Genomic DNA, 24,256 nt, shown 5'->3' on the forward strand with positions numbered 1-24,256 from the left:
ACTTCTTTCAAAAGTACAATGAATACAACGCAGGAATTATGTATTTAGCACAATAATTTTGACAGTTCCTCTGAATTTACTAAGCACAATTTGAGCTATCTCAAAACTATTTCTATTTTTGGTTTTACAGACAACATACCATGGTGGGCAGAGTTGGCAGTAGAATTAGGAATATCTGAGTTTAATCTCTGCCTCTGATACACACAACTGTATGACTGCAGGCAATTAAGCTCTGAGTGTAAGTTTTCACACAGGGAGTTCTCTATATCAAATGAAATCACATGTCTAGACCAAATATATAAGTCTAGATGTGTGTGAATATTTTACAGCCACAATTTATTTAAGTAACAACTGAGAATAAAGTTCCATGGAAAGGCAAATGAAACTTTTTTAGAAATTTTATTAACCTTGCCAGCCAAACACAGGTTAAAAAATACTAATCTTGTAATAATATCTGTTTACACAACAGCTTCTAGCAGGACTTTAAATAAAATTCTTACTCATGGAATGTGCCAGATAAAAAAAAAAAAATAGGCAAGAAACAAGTTTTCAGTATTACAGAGAAAGATGAAATTCTCAGCCGCTTACTCTTTGTTGTAATAAATCTCCAGGAGGATTTTTGTTTAAAGTACTAACGGTGTTCATTTATGGCTTATCTCTATTAACACCAGTGATACAATCTATCTGGTTCATAAATACCACACCAGAGCTGCTTTTACATCAGCAGAGTGGCTCTATAAATACTTGAAAATGAAATTGAGCAGTTTTATTTAAAGAGAAACCCATCAATCTAAAGTGCTAAGTGTAAGGAACAAGATTTGGATCTTGAACTTGTGAAATAAACGCCAAAGCCTGCCACGATTATGTCACTTCCTACGAAAACTCACTGGATTACATGGTTTTTCTTTAATGAGATGATTTGAATTCAAGGTAAACTAAGTACAAAGCATTTCCTTTTGGCTATCCTGTGGCTAACACAAGGAAGTTATAAAACACAAAAAAGTTAAGGTTTTGGGGGGAGTTAGCCTCCTATGTAGCATTTTAGTGCTGACACACACTGTCCACATGCTGCTTAGGGGTCTTACAAGCATGCAGGCCTAAGAGATAAAAACACCTAATTTTTTTTAACCACGGTATTACTTTGTAAAAAAAAAAAAAATGATGTTCAAATGTTTGTTTCTTTCATAAACATGAAAATCAGAATTTCTAACACACCATAGACCAAATAATGCTTTTGAGCTACTTGTATTCAAATGACAAAATTGTATTTTATACTTTAAAAAAAAGCACTGACAACAGGGAAAAGATAAAAACTGATTTTTGTCTCAATAAAAATAATTATCACTTTGAAACACAGGCGTTGAAGCAAATATGTGAAAATGAGTTTAGAGGAAGAATTCTAGTGTATATACAAGTATATTTGTTACTGTTGTTTCTTTAAACAGATAATCTATAAAAGTCCATTTTATCAAAACAGTTGCTTTTGCACTGAGTAGCAGTTCTTTCCTAATTTCAAATCCCCCATTTTTTCCCATTCCTAGAAATTAAAAAAAAAAACACTGATTTTACACAAACTCTGTAAAAAATAGTTTTTATGAACATACATATACGCTCTGAGCAAAGAACTTGTTTGCCTAGTTTTACTGTTAAAATCAAATAATACCAGCTTAGAAAAGAGGGCTTGTCTATAGAGAAAACCAACAACGTCAGTTACTGGGCCTGTACTGACATAGTTATGGTATTCATCAGTTTGAAAGTCAAAAGGGTGGAATGTTCAAGACGGTCTGAATTTTTCACTTCAGTGTAATTTCTTGGGCTTAAAACGTTATCTTCCTAACTAGTTCCCTGTGTGTAAATTACAGAACAATAAAGGAAAACAACAAAATAAGTAAAGAGCCCTTCCTTTTTTTCCTTAGAAAGTAGAAACAGAGATTCATCTGCACAACAGGTCCTCTACACAATAGCGTACTGTTCATATAAAAGGTCTCTTATCCTATAAAAATCCTGACAAAGGCAGCCTTCAAGTCCAATGCGTCCAGTTTCAGTCTAAGAAAGAGGAGACAAAAGGAGTTTGTTAGTTTTATAAAATATTAAAAAACCCTCAATTTACATCAAGGTTACTTTTGAACTTCACATTTCCTAATAATGCTTCTGAAACCTAGGATACAGCCAAGCACATAGTAGGCACTTATGTAAGATGTGCTGAACTGAAATGTTTCTAGATCATCTTTACAAGCATCAACTATCAATTAACTTGACAAGTTTGGGAGATAATTCCAGTCTGAAAAGATTGGACAACAGTGTATATGATGAATCAGTGATCTAAAGCCTTTGTTCAATTTACCCCCTCCTAAATTTTCAAATCTTAAAGAAACACTCACTCTACGGACAGCTACAAGATTGTTGCAAACAAGTACACCTCCTACAAATTCAGCCTGGATTCCCTCTCGCAACAGAACTTGTTTAAAATCAGACAGTCTTGGTTCATTCATAAACACTGACTGGTGTCCAGGAACCTTTAAAAAGACAAGGGGGAAAAAAGCAAATCAAATCAAAATACCAGGTATACAATTCCAGATATTTTCTATTAATCCCTTAAGCCATTTGAGAGATGATTTCAAGTAAGTAATTCATGTTCCCTACTGTTATTCTGAATGTTACTTTATTTTTTAACATTACAAAGAACTTCACATTTTAATGGCTTTACAATCAATTGCATTAGTCATGTCTCATTACTAATACATCTGCCAAGGTTCTATTATGCTCATCAACTTCACTCACTTACCTAAGGTCAATCAGAGTATTAGTGTTAGAAATGGATCAGAACTCAAAGACCCTCAGGTTCCCAGTATTTTCACTGGTTCAATGGATATTTGCTGCTCTCCTCCAAACTCCTGCCCCATCTCTACAATGAAATTAACGGTACTCTGGCATTTTTCAAAGGATTGTGCCCTAGATGATCAGTGTATGGATGCCCTGGTAATCAGAATCAGTATGACGTATAACTTGTGGCTACTCCTCTATGACTGCTGCTGGGAGTGGAAGGGAGGTGGGTGGAACAGGTGAGGAGGTATTACCCGTAAAAATGGTAAAGAGGAAAAGAGATTTCCTGATTTCTCTTCCCAATTCCAAAGGAAGAATACTTGAGTACATACAAGAACAAAAATGTTCCATGGTTAAGTCATCCAGAGTGCTCACAAAATATGGTCAAGAATAAACAACAGTATTACAAGGCAGTAAGTGGAAGATAAGAATAGTACAGCCAACTCCTTTAAAACTCAACTCAAATGCCGGGGAAGCCTTCTCTGACCCCCATAGTCCAGGGGTACTTAACCTTTTTGGGTTCATGTCATGGACCCCTTCACAGAAAAATATTTTTAAATACATAAAATACACTGAATTACCAAGGAAACAAAATTTATTGAGTTTTAGAAATATATTTTTAAAGTTCATAGACCCCCAAGTTAAGACTCTGTGCTCTAATCAATAATGACTTTCCCTTTTAGACCTTCCATAGCATTGTTTCATAATGATCTAAAGCACTTATAATATTACACATTATTTTTATCTTTGTATCTTATCTTCATTCTAGATTGCCTCACAAAGACAAGGATAATATCCTCTCTGAACTTTCCATCTCTTTCAATGCCTGAGACCAAGCTTAGGATGTAGGAGGTACTTAATTTCACTGGATGATTAAAGAACTGACATTTATCTGGAGCTCTGAAGTTTGCTTAGCATTTTAAATACATCCTCATTTTATGCCCACAACAATCTGCAAAGTATTACAGACCTTATTCCGATTTTACAGTGGAGGTAGGTAACAAGCTCAGAGAGGTCAATCAGTAATTTGTCCATGGATTCCCAACTAAAATGTGTTAAAGGAAGGATTAGCAACAGGTCTCTCCATTCTAAGTCCAAAGTTCTTTCCATATCATTATGGAGATGCCTCTTTACTCAATGGGAATACACAAATATGTGCTCATCCTTCTTACTGATGCATTTCAGGCCATGTAAAATTCAAGGGCAACATATCATAGTGGGGGTTTAGCAGGTTCAGATGGCAAATTCAAATTTACAAATGACCAAAAATATCCCTACTAATTTATATATGTTGGCAAGCCTCCATTTTAAACAAACTTTAAGCAAACCAGTACTGTAAAACTCCAACTTAAAAACAGACAAAATTAGATATCACATCATAAAAAAGTATCTACCACAGAGTTTCCTGAATATTGACAATTTAGTTTTAAAAGCAATGATTTCATCAGCATGGATTCTTTCTCTGTGTCTTAATAGTGTTATAACTTGCCTCACCAAAAACATTCATCGCCTGATATCTCAACTGAGTGACAAGCCTCTCTGAGCTTAGTTCAGCTGAACTTCATATGACTCCATTGTGTACTTAAAGGCTTTCTAGAACTCTGGGTATCTGCACTATGGTACGACTGCAGAGGAGAAAATAAATGAAGGACAGGACTGTCCAGTACATTTTAAATGATCGGATTTTTTAAATGATTCAGCTTACAAACAAAACTCAACAGGTGCATGTCTCGAGAAACATACTTAGCAGCTTATACATTGGACACAAAATTTTATAAACATTTTCATCAGAATCATCCCTACATTGGAAATGAAGCTGAAAAAAAAACTGAGAAAGATTTACTACAAAGAGAGGCAGTACAAACTGTTTTACCTCATGAGGTGGCAAAGGCTCCAAAGTGGGAATAATTTCACTCTCTTCACCTGTTTCTTTGTCATCATCCCCAAATAGGCTCTTCATAGCTTTCTGCTGTGCTATGACACTAGCATCTGAAGGAGTATCCACTTGCATCTCTGAGTCCTCGCCATCATCTTTCAGCTCTCCTTCTTCTAAAATAACGCCTGTGTCCACTTTGGAAACTCGCATGTCTAGGACACCATCTATCCAAGCTAGTTCAGCATCTTTTGCTTTACAGAATTGAAGAGAGCTGACAAGTGAATCCTTTAACCTCACCTAAGTATATATCATACAATGGACATTTTGAAAAAAAGAATCAATGAACATGTTAATGTTGGCAAATCAAACATAGCATTTTGTAGTATAGTCAATGTTTATAAAACATTATACTTATATAAAAAAGTATATCACAAACTTATGTCCCTAGATCTTAAGATGATAACGTTAAAATAAAGGAAGTTGACAAACAGCAGTCTGAGCGATGACTGTAAGTGACTATGGTAGAATAGAATTTGCTACCTTTAAGAGGTGAACCTACTACTCTCACTACACATGAAGACATATTGGCAATGTTTAGTATAATTATATCATTTCCTTTTATGTAGAAAAGGAATATGAAGATAGAAATGAGCTACAGTAATTTATGACTGTCCATGAATACAGCCCCCTGACCTTCATCTAAGCTCCTCATGGCTGGTATTGGGGGGCAGGGTTTTGCTTCCCCTAGACTGGAGGATCCAGCTCCCTTTATCTACCTCAGCATGAAACCTCACAGTTGCTAGTAATTTCATCCAGCAGTCATGCTATTTGCCTGGACAGATATAACTCTCAAGGAGCAGTTATTTGTACTGCTTTGCTTCCTTTGGCCAAAGGCAGGGTATTAGTAGATGACAGTATAGCAGATGTGAATATATTCTTAGATCCTTTTATAGGAGTGTGTGGTCTGCATATTATTTAATAAACCTTGCAGTTAGAACAGTTAGATCAACTGAGTATTAAATTTTGTTCTCTCTGAAATCCTGAACCTAGTAAGCAGTATGTCCATTTGTGTCCTTGTTCATTTTGGTAAGTAACGCTAAATACTAGCACTTTCTTCTCATTTGGGGGGACAGGAGAGAGAAGAAATGGATAGACATATATACCCTAAAAGATGAAAGAAAAAAATTCAAGGATTTTGTTAAAAGTAGACAAGTAAGAGAATTAAGAGAAGAAATTTTAAATACACTGTTACACACTGAGCTACATAATTATTATAAATATGTTCCCAAATCTACACCTAAAAAACCCAAACCCTACACATGCCAATTATACAACACAAAAATTCAAAGGCTAAACTTTCAAAAAATCTGGCTTGAGGGGAACTGTGGGTGTGAAACACCACATACAATGACACTCGGGATATGTTGGTCAGTTTTTCTGAAGTACTTCTTTTTTTACTCAGTTATAAAGAATGGCTTCCTGGGTAAGGAAGGAGGGGGAGAGAGAGAGACAGAGAGAGAGAGAGAGAGAGAGAGAGAGAGAGAGAGAGAGAGAGAGAGAGAGAGAGAGAGAGAGAGAGAGAGAACATTTAGAAATGAAACTGAGGAAAAACAAGACATTGATACCTTTTTAAAATCTGGCTAGATATACACAGATTCCTGTCAAACTCTCCTGTGATTAGCATCTATACAACTTCCTTCAGATCAAGATAGTGGTCCTTTTTTCTCTCTATCAAAAAAGCATCACTTCTGCATAGTATAGTATAACTCTAGTATGTTATTACCTGATAGATATGAGTTTCACTAGTGGCATCTACTGTTTCATGTAGCTTTGGCATATACACCTTAATATCTTTTCCACCAAAAGCTCGGCAACATTCTGCTAGATCTTGACTGGCCTCTGGTGGTCCGTGCACAATAATCAACTGCCGTGGTTTCATCTGATTAATTATTTTTTTAATGGAGTCACCATCTGAACGTCCTTCATAGTCTATATAAGTAACTCTGGCTCTGTAACAAAAGTACAAAGTAATAAAAGCTTTTTTTTTTAAACTTGGCATAATCCAGGTTCAAAGTATTTCTCAAAAATGTCAATTTACAAACAGAACAAAGCATTCATTCCAGTTTTAAAAACAAAAGCACCTACTGTTGTACTACAGAAAAAAAGGGAAAATGCAAGACAAATGAGTTAGGTAGCATGCACTATTAACAATAGAATACAATTCTTTAAAGTTAATGTATGGGTTTTTTTGCCCTTAACTTCTTAAACTTTCTTGACTTGTCTTTCATCCTCATCATTTTCCCCACTCCAACTTCTCAACACAACCAAGGCACTTACTTGATTTCAATTGATTCTGTTGCAGAAATGCACTTGGTAGGAACATCTGATAAATCCTGATCCATAGGTTCATCTCCATTTGTCAAGCCAGATTCTAATTTGCTTTTTTCTTCTTCAGTGGCTTGAAGCTCAGGCACTAAGAAATCTTCTGGTCTAAATAATAAAGTCTCACTATTAATAGTTCAGTAATGTGCAAGAGAATATTACATTATTATCTAGTGGCACCATTAATAACATCTGTTCAAGTATTTTAATCTATAAAGATGAGTGTAGTTCAAAAACAATACAAAATGTGACTGAAAAAAGTTTCATCTTTTACAATTACGATTTTTGAGTTCTAAGATACTTATACAAAATCACAAGGCACTTGTGCATATTTCCTTAAACCTACCTAAAATTACCATGCCCAACTTCACCTTAGCCTGCAAAGCACGTTTGCTATCATAGGTACAGTGAGATATGGAAAGAGAACTGGATTTAGAGACAGAAAACAAGTTCAAATTATGTAAAAGATGCTGGCTTCATTAGGAGACCTGGGTTCAAGTTGCAGCTCTGCCAATAACTAACTGACCATATAACCCTGGGCAAGTCATTTGTCCTCTTCAATCCTGTTTCTTCACCTACAAAATGAAAAGGTTGAACTAGAGACCTGTAAAGTTCTTTCAGACCCCTAGTTTATCATTTCTTCTTCCTCCCCAATGCTGAGCACATGATTTTCTTTTATCCTTTATGGAGAAGTCTAAGTCCAGATGGCATGAGCGTTCCAATTTTCATCTCCTCTCATGTCACCTATTATTGTGTCTCACCTTCCCCTTCCAGCTCAGAAAATTTTCTTTCTTCTTATCTAAAGTTAACCCCTTTTGCCTAAGTTCCAGACTACTATCTCTTCGCACCTTTTACAGGAACTCTGTTCCCACAAAACAAAATGAAAACATAAAACACATTAAATAACTTTTTGTTTTATATCTTTGCTGTAAGCTCTTTCTTTTAGCTACTATCCAACTTCTCTCCTTACTTTTGCTACTATACCTTGAAAACATTTTCTACCTCACCAATTCTACTTACACTTACTTCTATTTAAGTGCTTTCTCCAATATATTTGCAAGACCTACTTGTCAAACAGTAACTTTTTCAGGCCTTGTTCTCTACTTCTCTACAGAATGACTCAACTCTTCTGAAACTCCACCTCTAGTGTCCTGTACTTTTCTTGTTCATCCCTATAATACGACCCTTTTTCCTTCTCCTGCCTTTTTAGTCCTATAACTAGGCATGCCCCACAGGATCTTTCTCCTATCCTCAGTTTTTCTCAGCACTCACATTCTTGGAAAACTTCTCTACTTTTTCTGGCTTCCTTCCCTATTTCTTTATTGATGGCTCACCAATCTCAAAAGCCGTTGCCAGTCCTGACTCTCACTTCTCCCATATATTCCAATGTTATTTGAGGAACACCCCCAGTAACCTGGGATAAAAATTTTAGAATCATCTTGACACTTAACCTTTCCTTCATCCTCCATGTCAAATATGCCACCAAATTCTAGAGTTTCCTTCCAAATGTCTTAGAATCATCTCCATCCCAACTGTTACTACTCTTTATTCCAGGTCTTAATCATCACAAACCTGGATTATTTGTAACAGATTTCTAGTTTGTCTCACTGACTAGCTTTTTCACTCAAGCCATATTACTTAATACCATTTCCATTATATAACTCCTTATTGAGCAAAAGTTCTCTACTACATTAAGTCTAAGTACTTCTGCCTAGCTTTAAAAGTCCTTTATAATCTGATTCTACCCTATTATTACAATTAATTTTCATTTACTCTTCAAAAACTTATCTTTGGTCAGACTAGTACATTCTCACATACTATATGTAATCCCACTTCCGTGACTCTATCTGGAGGTGTTCTCATCATTATCCAGAAGGTATTTTGCCTGTCTAAATTCTATTTGGCCTTCAAATCCCATGTCAATTTCTGCCTCATCACAGGTACACTCTAAAGATGAGAAACGAGAAACTGAAAAAGCATAGCAGTTGAGGAGTTGGGAGCCTTGGGTTCTAGTCCTAGTTCTGTTATTAGCAAGCAGTGTGATCTGGAGCAAATCACTGACCTCTCTGGATCCCACCTATCCATCTCTTTGTAGTCTATAAAGGAGTGTTTTGGAATCCTACAAAAAGCCCTTAAAAGATTAATAATGTATTATGCTCTGCTAATAAAACAAATGGGAAGCCTTTCCCAGCAACACCAACCAACATCAATTTCTTCCTTCTCTGAACAACTGTTCAAAGTTAATACTATGGACCTAGTCACCTAACCTCCCTAGGCCTCGGTTTCTACATGTGTAAAACAGGAGGATTGGTTACGGCAGCCTCTTTCTGCCATGTATTAGTCTTATCCTCCTAACCAGATAGTCTTTGTCCTCAAGAATTTTACATCTTATATTTATTTTAAAGACCAATTATCAAGTTTAAATATAAACCATAAGAAAAAAGAAAAATTAGCATTGCCTAGTATGGGAGTCCTGGATGCAGGCATAAAACTTGGGTTTGAATCCCCGTCATTTACTGACTATTTTCAGCAAGCCACTTAACTTCTTTGTTCCTCGCTTCATTCACCTATAAAAGGGTGTACGTGTGGGGGGGAGGGGGCGAGGGGAGAGGGAGGCGGCGCAGAGGTGCCAAGGAGATAGGGCAAACTGATGAATGATATGATCTTTAAAGTCCTTCCAGATTCTAAATCTATGATGCTCAGTCAATCATTCTCATGTTTAACAATCTTCACTACAGGGAGTGCTTCCTGAGCTAAGCTGATCTTCTAATAATGATCATCATCATTTCAACGTCTTCTCTTTAGTATTTATGGAAACTGAACATCATCTTCTATATGAAACAACATACCTGAGACCTACTTTATCACCCATCACTTTTTTCTAAGTATTTTTATATGCACTATTTTCAGAGTTTTAACTATCTTCTTTGAACACTTTCCAAAACTTCTATTTCAGAGGCAATATGGTATGATTGGAACCTGTATAATGCTGGACAGATCCCTTAACATCTTCAGGATTTAGTTCTCTCATCTGTACAATGAGGGGTTAGACCTAGAGGACCTCTAGATCCAACTTCTATGATCTCAAAAATTAATACAGTAAAGAGAAAATAAGGAATTAAGTTCAGATAATTCTTTCAGACTTACAGTCTAACATACTAAATACTTTCATTGCTAAGTAAAAGGAAAGTTTGTTTCAATCACATACTTGATAATCTCTCCATACTCATCCCATTTAATTCTTTCTTCTGGGGCAGGAAACATCGGATAAGACTTTTTAGCCTGTTTGAAGAAACTTCCTTTTCGGCTACCTTCACCTTTCATCATCAGATCATGCTTGGTTTTGTGTGCTGATGGTTGGTCAATATCTTCTTCAACATCACTCTCATCACTAGAATCTATATCTGCCCTGAGATGACATTGAAAAATAAGACTGTAAGGCTTTAAACATACAATTACTTTCAAATTCCTATTTTTAGTCAAAAATACAATATTTAACAAAACATGGCATTGGTTGTCAGGCAACGAATCGTAGAAATACCATTGCTGGCTCAACTGTATAAGCTTCAACTGTGTGAAAGATAAATCTTTCCCTTAAGACATCAATAATAAAGTCAAAAGAAAAATTTAAGCTTTAAATTAGTACTTCTCTGAACTAACTCTTTATCTAATGTGAACTCTGCTAAAATTTTTCTTTTAAGAACCAGTATTTGGCCATGAACTGGAAATTGAGGAGATGCCCATCAATTGGGGAATGGCTGAACAAGTTGTGGTATATGAATGTATAAGAAATGATGAGCAGGCACTATCTAAAAGCTACAGAGATGGTGTCAATTCGCACTGGTAAAGAGGGTTTTCTCCTCTGGAAGTTTCTTGGGCCAATGATATCATAGGTCCAGTCCCAGCTAATATAGTTCTAGAAATACCAGTAAAAGTAATAAGACAAGAGAAAGTAAGTAATGGTAAAGAGAAGACAAAACTATCTCTATTTGCCTATGCCATGGAAGTTTACTGTTAAAATATTAGGGAATCAGCAAACAGAAAGAAGATAATGAACAGTTTCAGTAAAATTGCAGGTTGTAAACGACACATAAAAATAAACACTACTTTCTATAGAGCAACACCAAAATCCAGGAGGGAATGATAGAAAAGGAAGTCGGTGCCACGTAAAATATCTGGGAGTCAATTTACCAAAATCTAGTTCCATACCTGGAGAACCACAGTTTTAACGAACTGGAGGAATATTCACTGCTCATTTCTGCACTGTGCCAACACAATAAAAAGGAGCAGCCTTCACTCTCAATCTCTTCGCCTGTCATCAGTTAGTAAGTCTGGTTGTTTCTGCTTTCACAAACACCACCTCTCACATCTACTCTTCTTTCCACTCATGGAGTCACAGCCTTATTTCTGGCCCTTATCAAAATTCACCTAGACTAATGAAATAGCCTCACACTTCTCTACACCAATCTATTCTTTACACAGTTGCCAAAGTGATTTTCCCCAACCACAAAACTGACGATGTCACTAGCCTAACTCAAATTGCGGTAATACCCTACTAATGAAGACTCCACTAGTATTGCATCTTTATCTTATCCTTTTATAACGTATTTTTGGGTGAGGTTTAGTATACACGCTAAATTTATTTTTAAAAGGTAAAATATAAGCCTATTAAGGTGCATGATCAAAAAACGTTTGGAGTACACTACTATAGTGAGTGTGGGGTGTGTGTGTTTGAAAATGAAGGTGATTTATAAACAAAAGGTAAGAATAACAATTGAAAAGTTTTAAAATTTTCAAGTAACTTACTCCTTTGATTGTTCTAGCTTTTTAGCAGCTTCTTTCTTCAGTTTCTCTTTCTCCAAATATTCTTCAAGTTCTTTTCCTTCAAGTTTCACACGTTTTCTCAACTAAAGCAGAATGGTTGAAGAAAGTGTCAAAGAAACTTATCAATTTCAAGGGGAAAAAGAGTGGAAGAGGTGTGATCTTTAAATTTACATTTTTTTCTCCTGAAATTATTCAATGGTTCATTACATGTATTACCTGTTGTTAACATTAACAGTAAAACTGTATTATCATGGCACTAGAGTGGATTTAACTAATTAAACTGTATAAAATCACAAGTTAAGGTTATCAGTTTTCTTCTACAGTGAGCACATCTACTTGTTTAATATGATAGCAGCTGAAAGTTACATAATCTTTTAACCTATTACATCACTTGACAAACCTAACTTGATCCTCACACTATATTACAGAAAATGTAGATAAATACAGATGACCAAAATAAGACCAGAGAAGTTAATTGCCCATGTACACAACTACTCAGTGTTCTAAGAGGTACTTGAATTCAGTTGTCCCTGATTCTAGATCCAGCACTGTATCATGCTGCTTAACTTTTATAACCTTAAAACTCATTTAAAATTTTTGATGTCTTGTTTTAATGACCACTCACAGATAAGACATTTAACCATATTTTCTTAAAATAATTTTACGATTCAGGTAATTCTGTACTTAAATATACTCAGATATTCATAGATGAGATTCAGAAGGTTGTAATGGGCCGTAAAAATCATGAAGTCCACTAGCAGTTACAGAAATTAGGTAAATGACCCCAGAAAGATTAAGTGGTTTGCTGAAGATCACAAGGTTAGCTTAATAACATGGCCAAAACCCCATTACTTCCAATTTCTAAGAGCAGTAATTATTTTTTAAATATATTTTACTGTCTCTCCTTGAAAAGAAATATTTCATTTAAGCAACAAGTCCCTATATTTCTTTACTTTATTGTTAGCAAAGTGTCTCTTTTGCAGTTTTTAAATATTTTAATTTAATCTAAATATTTCTTAAAATGTTAAAAATTTCTAAAAATTGCTTTTAAAAGTTCTGTAATAGAAAACATATTAATACTCCCTCACCTGACAAAATCAAGGAATAAAGCAGATGAACTGATGAAATGTGCTGGTCACTATATACAAACACTATATACAAACATACCCTGACTAATATCAACTAATATCTAGGAAACTGATGATGAAGTGAAACATTATAGAGGGTAAATAGCTCCATGGCAATTACATTACAACCTGAAGATGATTCCTGAGGGTCCAAAACTTGACTATAAAAGCCCTATATGAGCCTTTTCAAAAACCCAAGAAGACAATAGGGAATTGAAGTATTACATCTGAACTGAGCACTAAGTGCACTGAACAACTGGAGGCTGGGTTCAGCACTTTTTGTAGTAGCAAAGAACCGGAAATAAGTACATGCCTGTGGATGAGGCAACAGCTAAACAAATTATGGCACGTAAAGGAATATTATTTTGCTTTAAGAAACAAAAACACGATGAATACAGAGAAACATGGAAAGACATGAAAAAAGTGAAGCAAAAAGAGAGAAGAAAATAATATTCATAATGATTTTAACAATGTAAATGGAAAACAACAAAACAATTGAAAAATAACTCTTGTGACACTATACAAAAACAAGAATTCACCTAAAGGAGCTACCTTCTGCCAGACCTTTGAGGGAGGAATGGAGGGGGAGAAGGAAGAGGATTCAGAGGTATCAAACACTACATATAATTTCAGAATTTTTAGTTCTTTGATATAAGGGGCAGCCTTCTAGGGGAGAGGAGAGGGAAAAATAGGCGACAGAAAAACAAAAGATGTCAATACATATATTTTTTTAAAAAAAAACTTTCCTTTTGGAAACTAACCATCCAATATGAATCTCATGTGATCAACTCAACAAAATCATAACAGCACTTTGTAGCATTACTGTAAGGTTTGGCTGAAAATGCATTAGTGACATTACTATGAAACAGTGTTGGCTGAGGCACCATTTGTGTAATTCATAATTATATGCCCTAAAGGCATTTACGATTTTCAAAGAATTGGAATACAAATACAATATCCTAAACACTAAAACTATACTAAACACAATTTAATGTATTCATTTGAAATGTACTCTGGATTCTAGAAGTACCTCAGAGTCATTATTATAAACATAAACACTGTTCTGTACGTGATATGTTCAAACAATTCAAAAATTTTTATTAAGAGCATCCAGCTTGTGAAAATGTACTAGTTAGAAGGTATAAGCTCAATTCCACAATGATACAGATGAGCTTTAACACTTCATACAGGGATACTAGTTTTATCAACAAAAGTTAAATTGAACTTAAATGTCAAAAATTATTTTAAAAATAACATTTGTTTGTAATTCACTTGTCTGACATACTTCAAGAATCTTTAGGTAAAACTTATAAACGTGTTTCTTACCTCTATTTCTGTGATTTTCTCAGAAGGGTTATCTATTAAGAAACGTGCTAATGTTCCAGGGGTAGTTCTGTAAGTTAGGATGATTGAATTTTTAGAGTCCTGGCACCACTGAATGAAGAGATCTCTTGAAAACCCACATTCCAAATCAGGTTGGCTGGCAAGTACAACTTTGGGGCTAGGCACACGAGCCAGATCAGAAAGACCATGACATAATGAAAGATGGCGAAACTGAAATGGATTATTTCTTTTGTCTTCAAAGCATCTCATCAATTTATCACTCATCCACTCTACCTAATTGGGGGAAAAAAGATAAGTCACTCAGAAATGGTTGTTTACTATGCCATCTAGTTTTGGCACAAACTAAGTGTTCACAAATTATTTCAAATTAAAAAATAAATATTCTACTCTAAGCTCCTCTAAGACACATTACAACCCTCAATGTAAAATTATTACAAATATACCACTAAATTTTAATATTTTACTATGAAAACTACATAATAAAATGTTCCTTTTTTTCCTTGTAATCAAGAAATTTAAAGCCAAATTCAATTAACTATAGAGCTGAAATATATAATGTCACGTAGTCAAATTCCCCTCCTTTTACATATGGGGAAATTGAGGCCAGGAAATCTGTGTCAGTCAAAGTCACACATTACATGAGAACTAAATCCAGAATAAGTTCAAGTTCAGTGTTACATCACACTTATTGCAGCAATAATCAGCTTTTTCAGATGCCTAATCACGTCTGCCATATAATTCCTTTGGATATTCTTTATTCTGTTTTTGTACCTCACTGTACAATTTTATGTCCTGTTTAATTTGTAAGACCTCTCAGAAATATATGGAGGAAGGCAAAGCATAAATCCTAAATATGTAAAATATCTTCTTATTGCCTAAAACTTATCACAAATGATATTACTTCCCCAAAAGAAAATGACCTCAAACATTCTTAGCATTCAAACAATGAGGAAATTTGGCTGAGTGAACACATAAATAAAAATAAACAAAAATAACAATTAGTAGAATGTGAAAGTAAGAAATGGATCAAGAACATTTTTTATACACACTAGCACAAAACTGTTTAAAAAAAAAAACCCAAAGATCCCCACAAGCTTGAATTGCTATCTCAAATCTTCAACCCCATTTATTATATATTACATATAATCACATAAAACAAACCTGGGATTTAGAAAACTCCACTACATTGTAGCTGACATTATTCAGGAGTGCTAATGAGTACACCCCCAGTCCTGCATCTTTGGTTCTCCAAATCTGATCAAGAAGTTGAGCAAGTTCCAAAACTCTGCCTGCTGTGTCCACAGCTATTAACACATTCCCATCGCCTCGAAGCGTTTCCAAGACATTTGCTAGAAAAATATGAACATACAATTTGGATAACTTTGATTCAGTATTAAAAAAGGGTAATTTTGTCTTTCCTTTTATCTTCATGTTTACAATATGAAAACATGAAAGTTTAGAATAAACATTGTGTTTCTGATTTGGCATAGTAATTGAGGATCAAAGTAAGACCAGGATAAGGTCATCATGAAATACTGGTTTTTACTTTCTTAAATGCAACATGGAAAGAGTAAATGACTGAACTGTCCGCACTAATAGAGGGAACAGTATAGAATATAATAAAAATGTGTTGGCCTTTGAAATGTGGTATACAGTAAAACTGCAACAGAAAAAATATCTATATACTTAAGAGACTTGCAGTGTCACCTGATGACCCATTTCAAACAACATTTGATTCAACAAAATTCTAATACAATAAAAGAATTTAAACATACATTTGATGTGTATATGTGTGATTGTAGGTGTTTGGTAGATGATCCTAGAAAAATATGATTAAGAAAAATATCAAAATTCTCAGGGCTATATTATAACAACTGATGAGAAAATTAGACACGTGCAAGGGGAAAAGTGAGAAAAACCATCCTGGAATAAAAAATTTTCTGAGGATAATCCCAACACTGTAGAATCAGCATCAACTGCAATGGATTCTTGTGTTAAATGTTATCATGATTACAAAGATGTAAAACAGAACACTGAAAAAGAAGAACACATATAAATCTTATTTTCTTTAAGGGGGTCAATTCAACCTCATAATGAAAAATGGCAAGTACATGGAACAGTATTGAACAACAATTTATTCTATAATCTACTGCCGATTTAAATAGAACAAAATACATACTGAGTAGCTGTTCATCCCTTTGCTTTCGTCTGGGCTGCACGTAAGTAGCATTAAAGGAGTCTGTGATAAGCAATGAAGGTCTGCTTAACATTTCCAGGGAACATCCATTTAAGTGACTGTAAACAAGAGTTTAATTCTCAATATAAGATATAGGATATCTCAATGCAAAAACTGCAACCAACAGAAAAGTTATCATTTTTATGCTCACAAATAAAAAACAATTTTTAACACCAAATTAACACCAAAATATTTTTATAATGATGACATAAATGCAGTATTACATATGTGTTCTACTTAAGAAAACCTGATTTTGAAAATCAAGATTTACAAGACAGGTTAAATGGAGGGTAATTTTTTGTACTATAGAAAGGAAACACAAGGCTACTTTAAGTAGCAAGCATTAAAAATTACTCACTGGTAAAAATTCAACAATATACCACGCTTCCAGGCACAACTATTATATGGTGCAGAGGTGTCAAACACAGGCCCTCAACCCCAGAGTGCAGCCCAAACCATATTAAAATGTAACCAGAAAGTATTTAAGAAAATAAATAAATATCTATGAATATCTATCTATTTATCTATATATATATGTAAATAAAATAGAGCAGAGATAGTGCTAGTATGTCTTTTCCTAAGTCAATACAGGGCCCTCAGGGGTCCTTATTAGACTGTTTAGTGGCCATTTCTATTTTAGTTTGACACCATTGATATAGTACATGTGACACACACATACTGAAAATAACTTGCCATGCCAATTTTCAGAGCTCCCTCTTCTCTTTTCCCCCAACACAAAATCTAATTATGCTTATTTTTAGAAAGTTAAGGGAGGTCGGGGGGCGGGAATCAACTAATGTTAAGAATCACTTTGAAAATAAGAAAAGCCCTTCAGGTTCTTGACATTTGATGTTTTTGAGTTAATCCAAAGTCAAGAGATTTGGACAAAAGAATTAAATCTAATTTAAAGAAGCACTTTAACTTTCAAATTCCACCTTCATGAAAATGAAATTATAAAGCATGTCCAATTGCATCTCCCATAATAACTTCTTGTTTTGATATACATACATCTCCCTCTTGTGGTTGAAGTCAACAGCATAAACGATTTCTTCTTCTCCATCTTTGACTATTTTCCATATTGTTCCTCCTATCATGTGACCAGCGGGCAGAGGTGTGATGGACAAACCATGCCCTTTACCTGTATCAACAAAAAAATAGTAACACTAAGACTGTTGACAACACACTTACAAATACAGAATTATTAGGTGACTCATGTGTCTGGTGGCACAGATCACAACCTTGCTCTAAATTCCCCACACAGTGACTGCTCAAGACTGAAACTGGGCACCAAAACAAGGGGAATTTCCCTAAGATAACAGACAGTCACTACAACAATACCCTGTCATAAGGGACTAGCTTTCTTTTGAGTGTAGCAGAATGTATTCCCTGATTCTCTGGCTAAAACTTCACAATTATTTGCTGAAGGAAAAATGGGAGTAGTGAACCAGAGAAGGAAAAGAAAAAAACCAGAAAGAAAACCTCACAAAATAAGTAATATTAAAACCAGGAACTCTATTTAAAATAACTACAACATGCATGAATTTCTAGAAGTTAACCTAACAAGACACACACAAGATTTATCTGGGTACAACTACAAAATATTGTTTAAAGAAATAGATTCCAAAATTACCAGGTCAAAGAGAAAATATGGCAAGCAGACAGAAAGAAACAATTTAAATATCATGGAACCACAGTAAGGACTACACAGGACCTTCCAGGGTGTGGAATACACTATTCTGTAAGGCATAGGAGCTTGGACTACAACCAAGGATCAACTACCCAGCGAAACCGAGCATAATCTTTCAGGGGAGGAGATGGATATTCAACAAAATAGGGGACTTCCAAATCTTCCTGATAAAAAGATCTGAGCTCAAGAGAAAAACTGATCTTCAAATCAAGACTCAAGAGAGGCACAAAAAGGTAAACAAGAAAGAAAAAACAACATGTTATTAATAAGGGTAAACTGTTTATATCCCTACAAGGGAAGATGACACTTGAAACTGTTCAGAACTGTATTGTTATTACACCATTTAAAAGGGGTATACATAGACAGAGGGTGTAGGGTATAAGTTGACTTTGATGTGATGATAAAAAATATAATTAAGTGGTAAAAAGAGATTGTACTAGGAGAAGAGGAAAGAAGGAGGCAGACAAGAGTAAAATACATCACATGAAAAGGCACAAAAACCTATTACAGTAAAGGAAAAGAAGGGAGGGAGACGAGCATTATTTGAACCTTACTCTTATCAGATTTGGCTCAAAGTGGGAATATCATAACCAGTTAGGTATAGAAATCTAACTTACCCTTTAGGAAACAGAAGGGGAAAGAGGAAAGAAAAGAGAGGGGTTGAATAGAAGGGAGGGCAAACTGAGGAAGGTGGCGGTCAAAAGCAAAACTCTAGTAAGGAGGAAAAGGGGGAATGGAGAGAAAAGCATAAACAGGGGAAAATAGGATGGAGAGAAAGACACAGATAACAATCATAACTGAATGTGATAAACTCTCCCATAAAACGGAAGCACATAGCAGAGTGGATTAAAAAACATAATTCTACAATATGCTGTTTACAAGAAACACATTTGAAACAGAAGGATACACACAGAGTAAAGGTAAAAGGTTGGAACAGAATATATTATGCTTCAACTGAAGTAAAAAAAGCAGAGATAGCAATCCTGATCTCAGACAAAGCAAAAATATATCTAATTAAAAGAGATAAGGTACCTGCTGAAAGGTACCATAGATAAAACTGCGTACACCCTTTGACCCAGCAATACCCCTTCTAGGTCTGTATCCCAAAAAGATCATAAAAATGGGAAAAAGACCCACATGTACAAAAATATTTACAGTGGCTCTTTCTGTGGTGGCAAACAACTGGAAATTGAGAGGATGCCTAGCAATTGGGGGAGTGGCTGAACAAGCCGTTGTATATGAATGTAATGGAATACTATTGTGCAATAAGAAATAATGAGCAGGTGGACTTTAGAAAAACCTGGAAAGATTTATATGAACTGATGATGAGTGAGGTGAGCAGAAGCAGGAGAACACTGTACGCTGTTACAGTCACACTGTGCGATGACTGACTTTGACAGACTTAGCTCTTCTCAGCAATGCAAGACAAGTGCAAAAGACTAATGATGGAAAAAGCTACCCATATGCAGAGAAAGCACTTTGGAGTCTGAATGCAGATGGAAGCAAGACTACTTGCTCTCTCTCTGTTGTTTTGTGGTTTTTTCTTTCTTGTGGTTCCTCCCTTTAGTTCTAATTCTTCTTTACATCATGACTAATGTGAAAATATGATGAACATGAATGTATAAGTAGAGCCTGTATCAGAATGCATGCCTTCTTGAGGAGGGGGGAGGAAAGGATAGGGGACAAAATTCAAAACTCAAAATCTTATGGAAGTGAATGTTGAAAACTAAAAATAAATTAATCATATATAAAAAAAATAAAGAGAGATTCATGGCTAGTCAACGTGAATATTTTTTAAATGACAACACTACCTAAACTAACTTGCAGATTTAGAGATATACCATATTACAGAGGGAATACTTTTTAGAACTAAATAAAATAGCAATACAATTCATTTAGAATAACAAATGATCTAGCTTTCGAAGAGAAAAAGAAGAAAAAGTACAAATGAAAGGGCATAATAATACCAGACCTCAAACCCTATTATAAAGCAGAATCCATCAAAACAATTTGCTTATTCATTTTTAAAAAGTAGATCAATTGAAACAAACATAACTAAACACAAGAGACAAAAGCACTAACAGTAGTCCAGTGTTTGATAAACTCCAGAACATAACATTAAAGGAAGGACTACTTGTTTGCCATGAATTGCTGGGGAAAGTGTAAAGCAGTTTAGCAGAAGTTAGGGCTAGAACAATGCCTTATATCATATTCTCTAATTCCAAAAGATACATGCAAACTGAATATAAAAGCTCACATCATACAAAAATTAAATGAGACCTTACACATCTTTCACTACTACGGCCAAAGGAGTAATTCTTAACCAAACAAAAGATGACAGAGATCATAAAAGATAACACCATTTTTTACTACTTCAAATTTTAAGTTTTGCACAAATAAAATCAATGAAGACAAAATTAAGAAATTGTAGAATGTGAAAGAATTTGTATTAAATATAACCAATAAAAGTCTGATACCCTACACACACACACACACATAACAGACACAAATATATATAATATCAAGAGCCATTTCCCAATACATATGAAGTCTTTAAAAGAATAAATTCCAAGTATGGATTACTACTTGAACACATGCTCCAAATCCAGCTTCTGACTGAGCTGAAATCAAAGCTAGGTCCTTTCAGCCTAGCAATAAAACAAATGCAAATCCAAACACTTCTAATCTGCTAAATTAACAAAAAAGAAAAGAGGTAGGGGAAATCAACGCTGAGAGATTATGAGATGAAAGATGATGATACTGTTGTTAGAATCACTAAGTTCTGGATTCTGGACAACCAGTCTGGATTTTAATTTGCATTATGCAAAGAAAGGAAATTAAATGTCCATATCAGCAATCCTACTACAGGAATATCCCTAAAAGAAATCAAAGACAGACAGAAACAAAGGTTTAAAATACACCAAAAGTCATAGCAAGATGCTTTACAGGAGTGAAGAACTTTTTTTTTAAGTGAGTGCCCATTAATTGGGGAATGGCTAAAAATAAAAAACAAAAAAACGACATTAGGTAAATGTAATAGAAAATTAAAATGCAGTACGTAAGGGTGAATATGGGAAATTCAGAGAAACATATGGCAAAATAAGGAAGAATCAAGAGGACAACGACACCGTAACAATGGTAATGTAAATTAAAAGATCACTAAAAGAAAACTGGGCTCAGTAACTGAAAAACTAATAAGGTCTCTCTCACAGCTGAGAGGGAAAGGGCTACCAGGACACATACACTACTGCATACATTGTCAGATATGGTCTCAATATCAGATGTCTGGGCTTAAAGTGTTTTCCTCTGTCATAAGAGAGGGTTAAATCTGGAGGGGAAAGTAGGAAATGGCTGTAATATGAAAACAAAAGGCATTAAAAAAACCTTATTACCTCCTCCAGACCCTGCTTTCCCCCTCCCCACTGCCTCACACCACTGCGGGGTACACAGTAAAGACTTAGCTTTTAATTACCTGGTTTCATTAATCAAACTCAAACTTTTTAAAGACTACATCAGAAGGTCTGATGTGACCATCATTTTGTTGAGATTTAGTCTGGGATATTTGGGGCTTTAAAATATTTTGGAGAGGCTTTCTCTAGCTCCCAGAGGCAATATAAATTTTAGTGTTTTCAGAAGGTCTGAAAGTTTTATGGCAAAAACTGGGTTTTTTCCCTTAATTCTAACAGTTGTTACCTTTCAAGTTCACAATTTGAGAGAACTTGAGTTGCTGTATTTTATCAAAAGCTGCATCCACATCATCCAGTGTAAAAAGTGTAAAATCCTCTGTATTATGACGAGACTAAAAGAACAACACACAAGGAAACAAAAGGTTAGTAAAATAAAAGTTGTCAGGGCTAAAAATTCGAAAATATAAAAAAAATTTACCTGATAAAGATCATACATGAACATCTGCCCCATTTTATAAACAGGAATGGTTGCATAGATAGCACAATTCAAACCCAATTTTCCAACAGCATATGGGAGGGCACCAAGATGTAGAGGATCAGGATGAGAGAGCAGTACTGCGTCTACCTGGTGAACATGTCTGGAAGAACATAATCCAAATGATTAGTTTCTGGCATCTCTTAGGAGTAATATAGTGCAATGAAAAGAGTAAACCTGTAGTAAGGAAATCGGGGTTCAATTTCAAGTTCTGACACCAGCTGAGTGGTATCATGGGGAAGTCACTAAGCCTCATCTTTCTAATCTGTAAAATGGGGATAATATTTGCCCTAGCTATCTTATAGGATTGTTGTGAAGAAAGCTCTCTGTAAACTTTAAATCACTTTAGAAATCTGAATGATAATCATGTTATTCCCAAGGTAGAAATAAGATGACAAATTCAAATTAGCCAATTCTAATGTTAGTTAGCAATCCCAAATCAACATTTTGTGAAAGGTTGAAATTAAAAGCAAAAATTGGATTATGAATGTCAATCACAATGCCACCCTGCTTTCCTTTACTAACAGTAGCAGTCTATAATTATAAACATAACCTACAAAATACAAAGCTCAGAAATGCTGCTTTAAAAATGGGAAAATCTGGAGAGTGAATTTAATTGTAACTGAGTTATGCATTCCTGCTTAAGATGCAAGCATTCAAGTTGGAACTTCAGCAAGTACTCAGGGAACGATGTTACTTCTATTTACATCTTTGCTATGGATTTTAATTCAGTTTTCTGAATGGTGACTAACAAACCCAGTTATGGTAAAACTTCAAATTAACCAGGATGCTTGGGAGAATGGGGTGTTTTGAATGACTGAGAGTCAAACCAGAAAATACTTCTTTTTTTTCAACTTCTGTTTGTCAAACATCTTTTTTTACATGTATTGCTGCACTAATGAGTCGTGAAAGATTTTTGTCTTTCATTAATATGTTAGGATCCCATAATATTTTAAAGTTATTATTCTAAACACCAACTTTCATCATAGAATTTGCAGTTGCTGGAGAAGGAAATGGAAAGCCATTCCAGTATCTTTGCCAAGAAAACCCCAAGTGAGGTCATGAAGAGTCAAACTCAACTGAACAACAAAATAAGTATAGGATATTGTGCTGGATGTATTTTGACCCTAGAACACTCCCTTCAAGTTTTTGATTCCTCTCTAAAATCTCTGAGACGAACTTCTTTCTGGTAATTTGTCTCTCTCCTAAAAGCAGGATATAGAAAAACACTGGTAAGTTACAAGTTTGCTGCAACAGGCACGTGCTTAGGCAACAGGATGATATAAAATGAAACTTCTTAATTCTTTAACCACTATATCAAATAAAATTTTAAATATCTAATTTACCTTTTGCCATGAGCACAATCAGAAATATTAAACATTTTCTGATTATACCAAAAGGCACTAAAATATAGCAAAGAAAGGTATATACTAACAAATACTTACTTCCTAAGGGAATCTATGATATCCATTGAAAAGTGCTCATCCCAGCCACAGTCCAATAAAAATCGAAACTCATCAACCTGAAGTAGATAGCAAAGTGCAGATTCTTCTTGCACCCCTGAGAGGGTAGTTAGTTTGATGATAGATGTCATTTTTGCATCCCAAGGTGAGTAAACAGAAAGGTTCCTTCAGAAGAAAGAAAAATATCAATACAAATTTCTCTGATAATGAAATTAAAGTCTTTCAATTTACCAAACTGGTAACTACATGTAAATTAATGGTAATCGAATGAGATAATATATTAACATTGCTGTGCAAAAGCACAAATACCAATCATCTTTGTCATCATTATCACCATCTTCACGATTAAATTACCAAGGACTGACAGAAGGCTGTCTTCTCAAAAGTCTCTGAGAAAAGTAGATTTTTTTAGTCTTTTATCTGGCTAAAAAATTTGGCTAGCCTTTTCTAGCATTTTCTTTTTAACTTTCTGACTCTAAGCAAAATCTTACCCTTTTAAGCCATTTTCTCTCATTTAAACAAAATAACTGTCCATCATTTTCCTCACAAAAA

The 24,256-nt window shown here is 34.8% G+C and overlaps 1 protein-coding gene across 2 annotated transcripts in view; it reads right to left on the reverse strand.

Annotated features, from left to right (window-relative positions):
• Positions 1-382: 382 nt before the first annotated feature.
• Positions 383-24,256, reverse strand: part of CPSF2 (cleavage and polyadenylation specific factor 2) — a 30,945-nt gene continuing 7,071 nt past the window's right edge. For both annotated transcript variants that reach the window (XM_072622778.1, XM_072622779.1), the window contains exons 2-15: positions 23,687-23,869; positions 22,185-22,344; positions 21,993-22,098; positions 17,621-17,750; positions 16,556-16,671; positions 15,538-15,725; positions 14,359-14,649; positions 11,888-11,988; positions 10,290-10,490; positions 7,037-7,189; positions 6,483-6,708; positions 4,697-4,996; positions 2,382-2,516; positions 383-2,046 (exon numbers count right to left, since the gene is read on the reverse strand). In XM_072622778.1, the coding sequence (XP_072478879.1) occupies positions 1,954-2,046; positions 2,382-2,516; positions 4,697-4,996; positions 6,483-6,708; positions 7,037-7,189; positions 10,290-10,490; positions 11,888-11,988; positions 14,359-14,649; positions 15,538-15,725; positions 16,556-16,671; positions 17,621-17,750; positions 21,993-22,098; positions 22,185-22,344; positions 23,687-23,835 (2,349 nt within the window). In that variant the 5' untranslated portion in view covers positions 23,836-23,869 and the 3' untranslated portion in view covers positions 383-1,953. The remainder of the gene's footprint in view (positions 2,047-2,381; positions 2,517-4,696; positions 4,997-6,482; positions 6,709-7,036; positions 7,190-10,289; positions 10,491-11,887; positions 11,989-14,358; positions 14,650-15,537; positions 15,726-16,555; positions 16,672-17,620; positions 17,751-21,992; positions 22,099-22,184; positions 22,345-23,686; positions 23,870-24,256) is intronic.

This window comes from Notamacropus eugenii, chromosome 7, assembly GCF_028372415.1.
Source record: "Notamacropus eugenii isolate mMacEug1 chromosome 7, mMacEug1.pri_v2, whole genome shotgun sequence".
Lineage (NCBI taxonomy): Eukaryota > Metazoa > Chordata > Mammalia > Diprotodontia > Macropodidae > Notamacropus > Notamacropus eugenii.